The 15,228-nt window shown below is 53.2% G+C and overlaps 1 protein-coding gene across 1 annotated transcript in view; it reads left to right on the top strand.

Moving 5' to 3' along the window:
• The window catches only part of NKD1 (NKD inhibitor of WNT signaling pathway 1), an 89,635-nt gene that overhangs the window by 43,349 nt on the left and 31,058 nt on the right, over nucleotides 1–15,228 (top strand). The window contains exon 4 of the mRNA XM_065920484.1: nucleotides 14,834–14,900. Within this exon, the coding sequence (XP_065776556.1) occupies nucleotides 14,834–14,900 (67 nt within the window). The remainder of the gene's footprint in view (nucleotides 1–14,833; nucleotides 14,901–15,228) is intronic.

Raw genomic sequence — 15,228 nt, forward strand, 5'->3', positions numbered from 1 at the left:
ATTGCATCTCTTTGACCTTGGGCCATGTGCCCATACTTGGCCAATCCCTGTGACCCGGGACGTACAGAGTTCTTGTTGGTCAGACCTGGGGACATGAGTCCTTCCTTGTCGGGCTAGGGGGAGAAATCAGCCCTGTCTACACCTCTTGGATGAAAATGGTGGAGGGGAAGTTTTCTATATAAAATATACAGTGCCTAGTTCAATTTGAATTTCAAATAAAGTATATATTTTTAAATCTATGCAATGCTATGGACTGTAGCCTGCTAGGCTCCTCTGTCCATGGGATTCTCCAGGTTAAGAATACTAGAGTGGGTTGCAATGCTGTCCTTCAGGGGATCTTCCAGACCCAGGGATCAAACCTGCATCTCTTATGTCTTCTGCATTGGTTGACAAGTTCTTTACCACTAATGCTATCTGGGAATCCCTCTTTTAAAATATGATTATATCCCAAGTACTGCATTGGCATAGGCTTATACTAAACAATGACTGAATCTGAGATTCACGCTTCACTCAGCGTCCTGTGGTTTTTATTTGTAAACTCTGGCAAGCCTGTGAAGGGGTGGCTTTCTCAGGAAAATTACATGGCTGCCAGAAGACGGAGGAGAGGATGCTGAGGGAAGAGTGGGTGTTGTCCAAGTCACAGGTGCCCACTGCAGAGGTGCTGAAAGAGACCAAGGGCTTTGGTTCAGCCTTACACACCCCCCAAAGACATAGTCTATGAAGGCAGTCTGAGAGCTGTGGATAGTAGTGAGGGAAGTCTGGTGGGGGGTGGGGTAGGCCGGTTGAGGTGCTCAGAGAGGCCTTCCTATACTTGAATTAGGCCTTCTCAAAGATAGGGTGGGTGGGAGGTGGGAGGAAATGTCCATCCTCAAGACTTCCTTGTAGTCTGGTGGCTAAGACTTTGCCTTCCAATGCACGGGGTGTGGGCTCAATCCCTGGTGAGGGAGCTAATCTCCCACATGCCTGGCAGCCAAAAAACCAAGAACTATAAAACAGAAACAATATTGTAACAAGCTCAACAGAGACTTTAGAAATGGTCCACATTAAAAAAAAAAATCTTACAAAAAAATGTCAATGCTCACCTCCCTGCCACTCAGGTCCAAGCTCTGGCATTATGACCCTCGGTCCTTGAACTCACTGGCCTGGCCATGGAGGGATGCCTTTGTCTGAGCCTAATCAGCCTGTCTGTCCCCTGTGAATTCGCCAAACGTGTCAGGATCCCTCTAGCTACCAGACTGTTCAGTGGAGAGATAGCTTAGGTTCACAGGAACAGAAGCAGAGCCTGAGACAAGGATTGTGTGTCAGTGGTTTGTAGAGGATGCTCTCCCAGAACCGGCCAGCACTGCGGCGGGAGTGGGGACAGGGAGGCCAGGCAGAGAGAGGAAAGGAGCAGGCAAGGTGCAATTTCAGGCAGAGCCTTGGTTTTAGCCTGACCCTGTGGGGAGCCCTGGACTGTAAGTGGTGGCTCAGAGTCAGTCCCCACAGGAGGCCCAGAAGCTGGGCTTTCATTCTCCTGCCCTGGGCAATCACTGGCCTGGGGCCACCTGGAGGAGGGTGGGGTGGGAGGGAGATTTGGGGTTCTCTGACTCTCCCATCAAAGCCCTAGGGATTGTTCTCTGAAGAAACCTCACTGGTTTGGGCTGATGGCAGGGACTGCATGCTGAATGGGGGCTGGGGAGATGCGGAAATGGTAAATGAGACAGAGGGATGAGTCTATATCTAAGAATCTAGAGAAGATGGGGAAATCCCTCATGTTGTGGACACCTCAGGGGTTCCTAATGAGAACAGTCTATAAAGGCTTGAGAAGTCCCACAGCAGAACCCCGGATCTTTCCCAGACTGCATGGACCGCTGGTCCTGGCAGCTGGAGAGGCTGGGAGTGCTCGGGTAGAGTTGAGAGAGTCTGGTTTTTATTTCAGCCCCTGTGAGGCCTCATCTTTTGTTGCCTGCTTTGGATGCTCTGGGTTCTGATCATGGCCCTGCTGCTCTTCAGCTCTGTGACTCTGAGCAGATCCTGTTGCTTTTTGAGGACTCAGGTTCTCCCTCTGTACTCTAAGAGTCCTTAACCTAAAGTTCGCGAAAAGGCTCATCGTGCAATTTTATCTGTATGGCATTTTTCCGGGGGGACATTCTTAGAGGGGTCTGGACCTTTCTGAACCAGGGTTCTGGTCTGGCCCCAACATCTGTGGTCTGGGAGGCTGGATGTGCATGTGCCACAGGCCTGTCTTCATGGACACACCGCAGGTATCCTGTCCTGCCGAGAACCTTCCTTCCATGAGGCCCTGGTCCCTCCCAACTGCACCACGTTCTTGCCTCCTCTTTCGGAGCCTCAGTCTTTTCATCTGTAAAAGGGGATGACAGCTGACCTTGGTGAGCTCCCAAGGTTGTTGAGTGCGTCAGAAGACCCAAGGACTGTGATTGAACAAAGTCTAGGTGTGATGGATGGAGTCACTGTTGGGGATGCTGTCTTGCCCCCAGGCTCCAGAACATCCTCAGACCTTGGATGCTGACCACACAGCATCTCCCAGACCTCCATGGGCTTCCCAGAGGACCACTGTGGGGTGATGTAGACGGAGGTAGTTGACCAGACCAGATAGCGGCTGCCTTCCTGATCCCCAATACCTTTTTTTGGTCTCTCCCTCCCTTCTTTTTTCCCTTCCTTCCTTCCTTGCCTGTGAATGGAAACAGCAGAATTTGGTGTGCAGCGGGTTCGGGGAAGGGGGGGCAGCTGCCACCCTCCCTCACTCCCAGTGACAGCCCAGTTTGACATGCTCAGCTGGCCTCGTGCCATTTCTGGAATCAAAACCTTGTCTGCATTGCATGAACCACAAAGAGGGGTCTTGCCAGCCCCTGACTTCCTATGTGTGTGCAGCCAAAGGCAGTGAGAAACCGTGGGTTTCCAGCAGTGGTCTTTTCATGGTCTGCGAGCTTAGCATGGCTGTGGGAGGGAGCAGTGGGATCTGAGGTGCCGAGAAGCCCAGGACTTCCACCTTCTTTCCCAGCGAGAACTGGAAAAGCCCCCACGTCACTGGAGAGTTGTAAACCTCACCACCCATTCGAGCCAGGACCCTGTGGGCAGTCTCCCACACACCATTCCTTCTAGAACCAGCTCAGGTGCCCGTTTTTGTTTTCTTCCCAATGCCTGGCTACTGCTTCTGACTGTAGAAATCCTCCTGCACATTCATGGCAAACAACTGCAGACCTTGAATCCAGTGCCCGGAGACAAACCTCTGGGAACGTTCTGGTGTGGTGCTGGTCCCTCCACGTGGGCCTCTCTGACTACACTGCATGGAAACACACACAGATGATTTTAACAGATGCAACTGGATTCCCTCTGCTCTTTGGCAACTGCCTTGCTCTTTGACGAAAACACGGGCTATGTCTTCCTGAGTCAGTAATTGTAGAGCCGCGTTTAGTCGTCAACACGTATTCATGGCCTGCCCCCTCTGTCAGGCACTGCTATGAGTGTCAGAGGGTGGTAGTGCCCCAGAGAAAGGCGAGGTGGGGAAGAGGGTGAGGGGGTACAGGCGGTGCTGCAAGTTTAAATAGGGGTGATCTCAGCCAGGTGATGAGGTGACCAAAACCTGGAGGAGTGGGGGGAGGGGGTGTTTGAAGAAAGAATCCCATGCAGAGGAAGCAGAGAGGACAAAGGCCCCGAGCTGGTGCCAAGTGTGTTTGAGCAATAGCAAGGGGCCTGGCTCGGGCAGAGTGACAGAGAAATAACAGATGAAGGCAGGGAGGTGTTGTAACAGATTGGGTGGGGCTTTGTGGGGCGCTAGGAGGACCTTGAAGAAGGGGGTGGGAGGTGGGTGCAGAGAATAGAAAAGGGTTATCCTTGTCCTGCTGCATGGCCTGGAGCGCTCGGTGCATGCGGGGGAGGGAAGACGTGGTCTCAGGGTACCTTTTGAAGGCAGAGCCAAGAGGATGCACTGTGGATTGAACAGAAGGGTTGAAGACACGTGGCAGGATGACTTCTGGGTTTCTGGCCTGAACAAGAAGGAGGAGGGAGCTGCCCCAGTTGGACACAGGAAAGAAATCGGGAGCAGGGCTGGGACAGTGTGGTCTGAGACGCCAGCCCAGGGGCTTGATGGAACCTTTGGGTAAGCAGGGAGCTGTGTCATTCTCCTTCATGGAACCAAGTTTAATTTCTTTTTAGTGTAAAAACACTACATATTCTTGATTTAAAAAAGAGGAAGAAGAGAGACAACAGAGAACCCAGGCAGTCTACAGACCTGGACAATGGGAAGGACAGCACCTCAACTCCCCAAGAATAGCTATTGCGTGTCCTTCCAGAAGTACTCCAGAGAATGTGACTCTACTTTATAAACGAAATGGGATCGGCTGTCCCGCACCTGCCTGCCCACCTAACGGCACTCACTCCCAGGCAGTGTCTGTAACTCTTCTGTTCTTTCACGGCCACCTCATATGTGACTCTCAGGGCACTCCTGAGTCACGGGCCCATTTTACAGATGTGGACACTGAGGTACAGATCAGGTGACACAGCATTAGCTAAGATCCTGAATTGCATCCTCTGGGAGCCCAGAGGGGCGACCCTTGACTCTGTTCCAGTTTGGTGGTGGTGGTGGGGGGGGTGTTGGGAGTCAGCAGTCACACTGGAGCAGAGCAGGGGTAAGACTTCATCCAGTCGTCAAGGGGAGAGGGCTCTCCCAGTGGAGAAAAGAGCACAGGTGGGATTTGGAGACCCTGAGGCCGGTAGTCCAGCTGAGGAGGAGGTCTCAAAGTTGGGTTATGGGATTAGGGGCGGGGGGCAGGGAGAGAGGAAAGCAGGCCTAGTGTCAGCTAGGATCAGAGGGGCAGGAAGATGACTCCTGCAAAAGCTTCAAGGCCAGATGCTGTGGGCTGTGGGCTGTGTGTGTGTGTGTGTGTGTGTGTGTGTGTGTGTGTGTGTGTGTAGCAGAAGGGTCCTAGAGTCTAGCCGAAACCAGTTCTCTGGTTCTCTCATGAAACTGATGAGGATTCTTGGGATATTCAAAACAGAGTAGCGTACTCCATCTGTTTATTTACATTAGCAGAAGCCAGGAGCCTAAATCTCTTACTCTCAAGGCTGAGAGAAATACCACACTTCCCTGGGTCCCCTGGCCGCTCGGGGCCCCTGGCTGGTCCTGGCCCTGGGCAGGGGTACACATCCTTTCCACACAAAGAGGTAGCCTGTGGTCTGTGGGGGCCCCGTTCTCTGGTCCGCAGACGCCCGTGCATCTCTCGTAAGCAGCCTGGATCACCGCCACCCTGCTCGGCCAGGCACACGCGCTGGGCCCTGGCAGCCGACCTGGGGCCTGTCCCAAGGCCAGGAGCTGCTGGCAGCGGCCGCCCCAGCTGTCCGGTGATCAGAGGTGCACCCCGGCCCCTCCGGCCCGTCCTATTATCAGCGCCCGGCTGAGGGGTGTGGCGGGCCAGCAGCGTGGCACGTCGGTGGCATGGCTGGTCTGCAGCGTGGCAGGCCAGGGGCGTGGCACGCTGGCCGTGTGGCAGGGTCAGCCGGCGGCGGCATGACTGGCCAGTGGCCAGGCAGGAGGCAGAGACGTTAAGAGGTGCTGAGTGCAGGCAGCCTGCCGGGCCTGCCGCTCAAGGCCTCGTGGGCCGGGCTGAGGCCTCGCTGGGTCCGGCTTTGATCAGCTGTACAACGTCCCGAAGACAGCGGGGCTGGAAGAGAGGCTGGGAGGGCAGAGAATGAAAGAGGGGGCCCAGAGGGAGAGAGAAGGCACAGCTGTGTTGATGACGTGCCGACTGCCTGGCGTGTGCTGCGCGCTTCCACCTGCCCTATTTCCTCCCTGCAGCCGCCCCACCCGGTGGGGGCCGTCATCTCCATGTTCAGATGAGGAAACTGAGGCACAGGCAGGTGAAGTCATCTGTACAAGGTCGCACAATATAAAGCAGAGGTGCGTGCTGTGCTAAGTCATTCTTCAGTCGTGTCTGACTCTGTGCGACCCTACGGACTGTAGCTGGCCAGGCTCCTCTGTCCGTGGGATTCTCTAAGCAAGAATACTGGAGTGGGTTGCCATGCCCTTCTCCAGGGGATATTCCCAACTCAGGGGTCGAACTCACGTCTCCTATGTCTTCTACATTGGCAGGCAAGTTCTTTACCACTGACGCCACCGGGGAAGCCCCAAAAGCAGAGTAGCCTGGGTCAAAATCAGACAGTCACTTCACCTCTCTAAGCCTCAGGTTCCTGGTGGCTGAAATGGGGTGAGAGCAGTACCCAACCCGTGGGGCTGTTTGGAGCATTTAGCGGTGCATCTAATGTGCTGAGCAGAGCTCTGGCATAGGCCAGCCCTTACCAAAGAAACGCTGGGTATGATGATCACCGAGTCCTTTATACTCATGACCTCAGTTACTCCCACGCCCCAACAGGCCCGTCAGATCCTGGTTTCCACTGTAGAAACTCCTTTGAACACTGACTTGTAGGAAAATTCCAGTCACGCAGCAGCGCGCGCTGCGCCCCACCCGGCCCTGGACCATCTGCCTTGCGTCGGGTCATCTCCTCAGAAGAGCCTGAAATCCCCGAGGTTGGGGGTTAGGGCGCATTCTGGGTCATGCTGAGTTTTGCCATTTTCTGTTGGCATCAGCCATGTTCTCCATGTCCAGAGTCACATTCCAAAAGCGTGAGCCCTAGAGGGAGGGCCTGTGGTTCCAGGAAAAGGAGGATCCTCAGGCCGTGAGAACCTTCTTTCATCTGACCTCACCAGGTACTCACCTCGCTCCCTGCCTCCCCACTTCCTCCCCCAACTCCTTCCCTCCTGTCAGAACCAGCCTGATGGCTCAGGGTGGAGGCGGGGGGCAGAGACTTCAACTTTGGGCTCCTTAAACCTTGTCCTTTCCAGAGCACGTTCCACATTCTACCGGGGCGATGGGACTTGAGGTCGGGGTGGACATCTTGTATTTTGACAGTTCCGCCTTGGTTTCATATGCATCATATTTTTTTAAAACCTCAGCTTCAACTAGGACATCACACCCATGATTTTATTGATCTTGCTTATGGCAAGACTTTCAGGATTTTTAAAATAAATCTTTATTGGAATAGAGTTGCTTTACGGTATTATCTTGGTTTCTACTGCACAGCAAAGTGAATCAGCTATGCGAATACATATATACCCCCTCTTTTTTGGATTTCCTTCCCGTTTAGGTCACCACAGAGCACTGAGTTGAGTTCCCTGTGCGATACAGTTGTTCACTTGCTAACTTGTGTCCAAGTCTCTTGGGACTCCATCAACTGTAGCCTGCCAGGTTCCTTTGTCCATGGGATTTGCCAGGCAAGAATACTGGAGTGGGTTGTCATTTCCTTCTCTAGGTTTTTTTTTTTTTTTTTTTTTTTTTTTAAGAGGACAGAGAGAGCCAATTTAAAGAAAAGTACACTCAAGTACTCACGATGGCTCAGGTGGGACCCAGTTCTGGGGGAGGTTGGTATGATGGCTTATGGGCGCCCACAGCTTGCTGGATTGACAGCCCAGGATGTGGACTTGGCTCCTTGCTATCTGTGGCCAGCTGTGTCTCCAGGATGGGACAAATCCGTCTTTGGGGGTGATTTGTACCCTGTAGGGTCTAGGACCTGGGGGTCAGAGGAAGGGGACATGGCGGCCCAAGAGTCAGGCCCCAAGGGTCAGAAGTCCTCCCCTCCCATGCCCTGCACACCGTCCACCTTCCTGAGAAGCAGTCCTTCAAGTCCAGGAAGAAAGCTCAGGCTGGAGTCCCCGCTACATGGGCCCAGGGATTACATCTCGAGCAGATTAAAAGCAATCAGGGAGAAATCTGAGGAATTTTAATGACTGCCACACATCCCTGGAGTGCTGGTCCTTGTAGACCAAACACGCAGCCCTTGGGGTCCACTTTCCCGTCCCCCACCCAGCTCGCTGGGCTCCCGCAGTGGGGTAGGGCTTGGGGACATTTGTGGAGGTGTTGCAGCGAAGCCACTGGTGGCGGCTTCCTCCTTCTGGCCTCCAAGTTTTCCTGGGAATCCTGGGCTTGGTGCTGGGGTCTTTGGAGGTCAGAGTTTTCAGCTGTAAGTAACCTGAATTGGTGTGAACAAGGAAGGCAGTTTAGTGGCTTCTGTGGCAATTTAGCTGTTCGGTCCCCAGGAAAGGCCAGTGAGAGTGGGTCTGACTCAGAATACATCCAACAGATATTTGAGTGTCTTTTGTGCAGCAAGCCCTGTCCTGGAGCAAAATGAACCCAGATCCCTGCCCTCGGGGATCCTTCTTGTTAGAGAAGGCTGAACCTGAGGCCGTGGACAAGCGTCCTCTCCCGCGTGGGCCTCTCTCTGTCCCTGCGGATGGTGGGGGCAGGGGGCGTTCTCTCCTGGGTGGACCTTCTCCAGCAGCTGGAGAGGAGATGAGGCGCAGCCTTGACACCAGAGAAGACGTCTTTTCCACCAGCTCCCATGAGAAGGACCCTGGGGGACAACTCCACTTGGCTTCGCTGCAGCCGGAGGACACGTGCTGGGCAGGTAGACCCAGAGCTCCTACAGGTGACCTGTGACCCCTCGAGGCTGCAGTGTCCTCAAGGGAGTGGCCGAGGGCTCTGCCCCCGTTTGCTCCTTTGAGAGGAGGTGCCGTTCCTCTTGGGAAGCTGCGCCTTGAGGTCTGCTACATTCTGCTGGAATCTGGCTTGGGAGGAGTGAGTCTGCTTCCCTGTCATCTCTGGGGAGAAGGGAATCCCCAGCCCCTGACTCTGGAGTCCGGGCCCCCAGAAGCCCCCTCTAGTGCTGTTGCCGGCACCCTCTACCTATTCCCTGGCCCGTGTGCATAGAGCACACTTGGGGGACCAGAGAACGCTTTCAGGAGGCAGAAATAGCAAAGGTTAGAGGTGCATGTTGGAATCGGGGACATTACAACTCAGAAAATAGCCCTCTCTTGATTCCTTAGTGAAGCCCAAGAGAAGGGGTCTCCCTGCTGCTGGGTGGGGGGCTGGAGCCCCAGAAAGCCTGTGCTCGAGGCCCCGTGAGCATCATAGTGGCCTTCTGCCCCATCTTCCAGACAAGCAGCCCGGGGCCGCGGAACCCCAGCCCCTCCCTGTCACTTTCTCTTCTTAAGTGACCTTGAACCAGCCACTTAGCCTCCCAGCTGAGCCTCAGGCCCCTCTCTTGTCAGGCGGGTTCTTATGTGTGATTTTGCTAAAACAGTGTTTTAATGACCCAAGTGGCACAGGAGGACGCTTGCCTCAAAAACTGGAACCATTCTGATGAAGTTTGTGACTCCTGTGTCCCTCCATCTGGTCTCCCTCCCCTCCTTGGGAGCAACCGTGGATGTTGAGTACCTGTCCCCGATTGTGTTTGGCGTTTTCTTGAGTTTACAAGTAGAATCGTATCCTGTGTGTCTTGCCTGTGGCGTGGGTTCTATGCGTCAGTGTGTGCAGATCTACCTGGTTCTTTTGAGCCTCTGTGTGGTTTTCCACGCATAGATTATTTCACTTTCCTTTGCTGGGTGTTCAGCGTGTTTCTGACTGTGGGCAAATAGAAACAGCCTTGCCCCCAGCCTCACTGAACCTGAACATGTCTCCGTGGTGCATACGCACGAGTGTTGTGCACCAGGGTGGACACTGAGGCATTGAATTGCTGGGTGTTAGGGTTTTGCAAGGAAAAAATGTGAGAATGTGCCAAGCACATGGCAGGAGTAGGGTGCAGCAGAAGGAGAAGTTCACGCTTGCGTTCCCCTCCCCCATTTGCATCAGACACTGTCCTAGGTATCTGGTCTGCATTTTCTTACTAACTCCTCTTTGACAACGAAATCCCCATTTTATAGAGGAGCAAAAAGGGGCCCAGAGGGGTTAAGTAAGGCATCTGCTATCACTCAACTCCCAAGGGGTGGGCAGGCGCCTGACTCCCATGTCCAGCTGGGTTCTGGGAGTGAAGCATCCCTGCCCTGCACGTCCAGAGCTTGCTCTCCGAGGGGCCTGCATGCAGCAGCGCTGGTTCCCCAGGAACGCCCCGAGTGCAGGAACGCCGCCTCTGTGGAGTGTGCTGGGAAGAGGGAGCTCGCCAGGAATTTCCTGGATCAGCTCCAGGGCAGGCTGCTTGGATCTCAGGGTTACAGGGTGGCTGGGTCCTGCCTCTCACCCTTCTCTTCCCCTGGCTTGTCCCAGCCGCGTGCATTCTTGGAATCTGTAAGTTGTACCGTGTTCTGTGGGCACCAGGAGTTGCCTTTGAAACCCCGTGGCACCAACATCTGTTAGCTCTTAGAGAACAGAAAGATTGACAAAGAACTGCTGGGGCAGGCGGTGGGGAAAGATATTAAGCTCAGGAGTATGAAGTCTCAAAGACAAAGAGGAAAAACCCTAACTGAACTCCAGCCCGCTCCCCAAGGCCCTGCTTTGATGTGGGTTCCCATCCCTGGAGGCCTTATAAGGCACTGTGCCTGCAATTCTGGGCTCTGGGCTGGTGCTGGCTGCACATTCAGCGCCCGGAGGAGCTGGCCTCTCGTCCTGGGGCCCGGTGTGGGGCAGAGGAGGGGCAGTGCTGGGACTCGGGAGGGAGGCAGGTCTGGGCCCTGTGGCCACTCAGCCTGGCCGCTGGGCAGGAGGCAGCCTGGCACCAGGTTGGGTGGGGCCGGAGGTGTGTGGATCCAGGAAGGTCTTTGATCAGAACTTGGAGCAGAGGCTGAGTCTGACTGTCCTAGAGACCAGAAGAGAGGGGGCCGTGATGGCTGGGTGGATGAAGAGAGCTGTAAGGGAGGTCACTGCATACCGTACCCCACTCTTGGGCTTCTTCCAGGGCAGTGTGGTGAAGAGTGTGGGCTCTGGAGCCATGCAGCCTGCCTTCAATCCTGGCTCTGACACTTACTAGCTGTGTCACCTTGGGCAAGTCACTAAACCTCTTTGTGTCTCAGTTTTCTCATCTGTAAAGTGGGGATGATAATGGTATTACCTCAAAGGACTGCCATGGGGGTTAAATGCAAAGCACCAGAAATATGCACCAGACAGGGGAAGAGCGTGTTTCTCTGTGTCTGTGGGGGCACCTCGGGTCTGGTGAGCCATTCAGCTTTGCCCAGCAATGTTCTGGTAGCCATTTGACAGGAAGAGTGCAAGTAATAAACGGTAACCACTGTCTGTCAAGCCCCAGTCATGGTATCAGATGTAATGCTAAGTACTTTCTGTGTGATGGCTCACACCTGCCCTGAGACAGAGTGACTGCTCTCATCCCTATGCAGAGATGGGGAGACTGAGGAACACTGGAGATAAACCTCCTTCACCCACGTAGAGCAGGGATTTGAACCAAGGTCTGAGCAGCACCAGTTCCGTGCCCTGCATCCTCTGGGCTGGGGCTCCCCTGGGACTCATGGCCAGGAGCCCTGCATGCAGGGTTTGGGGCCTGGCCCTTAGGACCGTCCTGCAGGAAGGCTCCTGGCTGAGGCTTGGCCCTGTCCCAAACCTAGTGAGGAGGAGTCGCGGGGCCTTCAAGTCCTGCAGGACAGAGGGGAGTGTTTGGTCTCTGATACACTAGAGCTGCTGGCTGGGCTGATTTTCTGCACTTCTTTAAGCATGATTCTTGGTCCCCAGAAAGTGCCAGGATTCTTGGCCACCTCCATCCCATGCCCTAATTCCACCGTACAAGGTCGCGTCAGGCCCCTGAAGGAGCTGGCTCAAGTCTTGGCTCTGCTGATGATCCACAGCAGGGTCTCCTGGCCTCTTGGAGGCTCCTCCTCATTTAAACCCACAGAACTATTGGGAACCCCGTTCTCTGGAGGTTCTGGTGAAGATCCCAGTTGATCAGTACCTCATATATATTATGAGGGCTTGGGGATGCAAGTGACTGTCATTGGCGTTATTTTCCTATCTCATTCCTTGAGGGTTGAGGCACTTTATAGGAAAAAACAGTAACAATTATACCTTTCACTTTAAATTTTGCACATCATTTTTATGAGCATTTGTTCTTCAAGAGATGGAAAGAGCAGGGCTGTTACAATGATAAAGGAGATATTATAAAGTGCCTGGCACATCGGAAATGCACAGTAAGTGTCAGCTGACTTTTTAATGGTTTATTACTGTGCCCATTTTACAGAGAAGTAGTTTGAGATTTCCCAGAAGGCAGTGGCTGGCCCCATATCTAGGGCGAGGGAGGCCACGGAGGCAGGATGTGATCCTGTGTCTGACTCAACATTTTATGTGGCCTCTGGCTTGGTGATTCAAAGCTGGAGGACCACAGACACTGCACTCCCCAGGCTGTCTGGGTCAGCGGAGGAAATGAATGTTTGCCATAGCTGAGCAGCCGCACAGCCCTGGGTGTCAGCAGACCACAGTGCCGAGGAGCTGTCGATGTCTTACACAGAGCAGGGTGAGGTTTAGTGGGAAGAGACCGGCCCCAGAACTTGCCAGAGCTCTGCTTTCATATGCAGAGGCGTATCTTTAATATGTCAAGAGAGCCGGGCCCGCTCAGCAGACAGTTCTTCTCAGGGAGTGTTGAAGCCGTCATCCGAGTGATGACTGTGGGTGCGAGGCATCGTTACGGGGCTTCTTCCAGAAGGCTGCTTTGTTGCTGGTGACGTGTGGAGTCGTTAGACTCCTCTGAGTGTGCCAGTAAAAAAGATGCCAGTGCCCAGAAGTTTGCATCTCACGGGTCCTGTTGGCTTTGCCAGGAGAGGTCAGGGTGGCTCAGAGGTCAGCGCCGGCTCCCAGCCTCCGTTGGGCCTCCGCACACGTGGGTCTGTTGCTTCCCTTGAAGACGGTCACCTGCTCCTGTGAGGATGCGCTGCCTGCCAGCCTTTCTGGAGAAGCGGCACCCGTCTCTCTCCGGCATGAAAGATCGGCTTTAATTGGCTGCCGGGGCGTCCCAGCCATCTAATGATGCCAGCCGAGCGCGGCCCTTTCCTGTCACCATCTCCCAGTTCCCCTGTCAGCTCCAGTTCTGTTAACACAAACAGCCAGTTTACAAGCCCAGGAAGTGTTCAGTGATTATAATAATTGGCGGAGGAGGAGAGAGAGAAGACATCCTGACTCGAAGAATAATGCAGCCTGGTTTTGAAGTCCATGGGACACCAGCGGTCTGAATGACCACATTTGAACAACGTCTAAGAAAGGGTGTGTAATGCCCTAGAATGATTTGAAAGAAGAAAGAGAACAGAGAACACCACCTCTAATCCATAAAACGTTAGCTGTTCATCTTTAAAAACACACACATGAGATTTATCTCCAGCTGTGTCCGATTGATAAGATCAGCTATACAAAGCATTGTTTTTCTTTTGTTAATCGAGGCGAGCTCTTGGCTTTTCTCTCAAGCATCTCCAGTGCAGGATTTTTTTTTTTTTCCTTCTAATTTTTGAAGAGTGTGTTTTTTCTTTTTCTTTATACTTTTTTTTCCAAAAGGAGAAGTTGGCGAGAGCTGCCAAGTTGAGGCTTTTTTGTTGCTCCTCTTTTTGTGGTTCACGAAGCACTGCCATGGTATCACTGTGGGCATTAAGAGAGAGAAAGCAGTGTGACCCTTCCCCCCACACCCAAACCTCATCTCTCCCCCAAAAGAGGAACATTTCCCAGTGTGGGTTCCTCAGAACATAAATCCCATGTGATGCTTTTGAAAAAAGCTTCCTGGTCTAAATAGGTTTGAGGGGTGCAGCATGAGCTACTACTTAGGTATCTGCAGTCTGTTACCATAGTAAGCTTTGCAGTAAAGGGTCTTGTTTGCATACATGCATGCTAAGTCGCTTCAGTCGTGTCTGACTCTGTAACCCCATGGACTGTGGCCCACCAGGCTCCTCTGTCCATGGGATTCTCCAGGCAAGAATACTGGAGTGGGTTGCCACGCCCTCTTCCAGGGGATCTTCCCAACCCAGGGATTGAACCTGTGTCTCTTATATCACCTGCATTGGCAGGTGGGTTCTTTACCACTGGGGCCACCTGGGAAGCCCAAAGGGTCTTGTTTAACTTCGTTTAAAATAATCTTTTTGGATCTCATGACTCCTCTTGGCAGAATGCCAATAAATACATACGCTGTTTGATAAGCGCTAATCTGGTCTTCTCTGTATCTAGAGTCATCCTACTGGAGCGGGATCAGATAGATGGGACCTTTATTGACATCCCAGAAATTTTCCAGTCTGTGGACCTAACTAACTTCTCTTGCCAACCTGACAACACGTGGGTGGCAACCTGGGCTGCCAGGCTGACTGGGAGCAGCTCTGCTACATGGCATGAGTTACTAGACATTTTAAACTCATGCCTGCAGACCAAGGCAAGGCATGTGCAAGGATCAGGCCAGCTGCTGGAAGGGGGCGATGTGGGAGGCGTGATTGAAGGTCAGCTAAAGGCAGAGCCTATAGCTTCCGAGATGTTGTGCTGAAGAGTTTGGGTTTATGTTAAGGGATTATGTCAAGTTTGGGTATATGTTCACAGCTGGGTTTATGCTGAGGGAGTGCTCCCTTCAGCAAACCAGGCCCTCTTTATAAACTCATCCAGACACCTGCCTGGGACTGTCTCATAGAGGAAGGATCCAAACTGGGGTCTCCTCTAGGGACCCACAGGGGTGGCTCTGGTCCTGGGTCTATCGAGTTGGCCCAGAAGGGTAGAGGAGGGACATTTTCTGAGCTTGTCTTTGTCTTTTTCCTGGGTGGAGGGTGGATCTCCCTTTCCAAGTGGGAAGTGTGAGCCTGTGTAATGTTTCGTGGCAGGCTGTAGGCTGAGAAAAACTTACTTTCTAGAAAGCAGCGCAGTAATGAACTTTACAAGTGTCGTAGGCTCTCCCTACTTGACCTAAATTTCCATCAGAAGAATGAGAACAGGGTCCCTGCTTCTTTGTGACTAGCCACACACACCTTCACAATGTCACCTTGACCATAAGGATGCCAGGTTCCTACCTGACTCCAATACTTCTTTAATATTCCTGCTTTGTCTTCCTCTAGGAGCTTGTGGGTGAAGTTTTCAGAGAAACGCTCAGCGAGGAGGAAGAGGAAGACTTTCGGCTAGAAGGTATCAGAGCCTATTACTTTCTTCCCAAGACAGTGAGGTGGGGAAGGGCCATCTGGGTTACCTTAGGCCTTGCATACCCTCCAGAAAATCTACAGACCAGGAGGAGGAGGACAGGACTCTCTGTGGGCGTGCACTGGGGGTGGATGGGGTGAGGAACAAGAGGGAAGTGGAGCGCCTCATAGGTCCTCACTGGGAGTGGATTCAGGCCACCCAGGCTCAACATCCTGCTCTGTGTTAACCACGAGATCTTGAACAAGTTGTTTGACCTCATCTTCCCCACTGCGGGGGAAGTGGCTACTCATAGGCTTCTCAAGTAGGGTTAGGCATG

The sequence above is a fragment of the Muntiacus reevesi genome, chromosome 2, assembly GCF_963930625.1.
Source record: "Muntiacus reevesi chromosome 2, mMunRee1.1, whole genome shotgun sequence".
Lineage (NCBI taxonomy): Eukaryota > Metazoa > Chordata > Mammalia > Artiodactyla > Cervidae > Muntiacus > Muntiacus reevesi.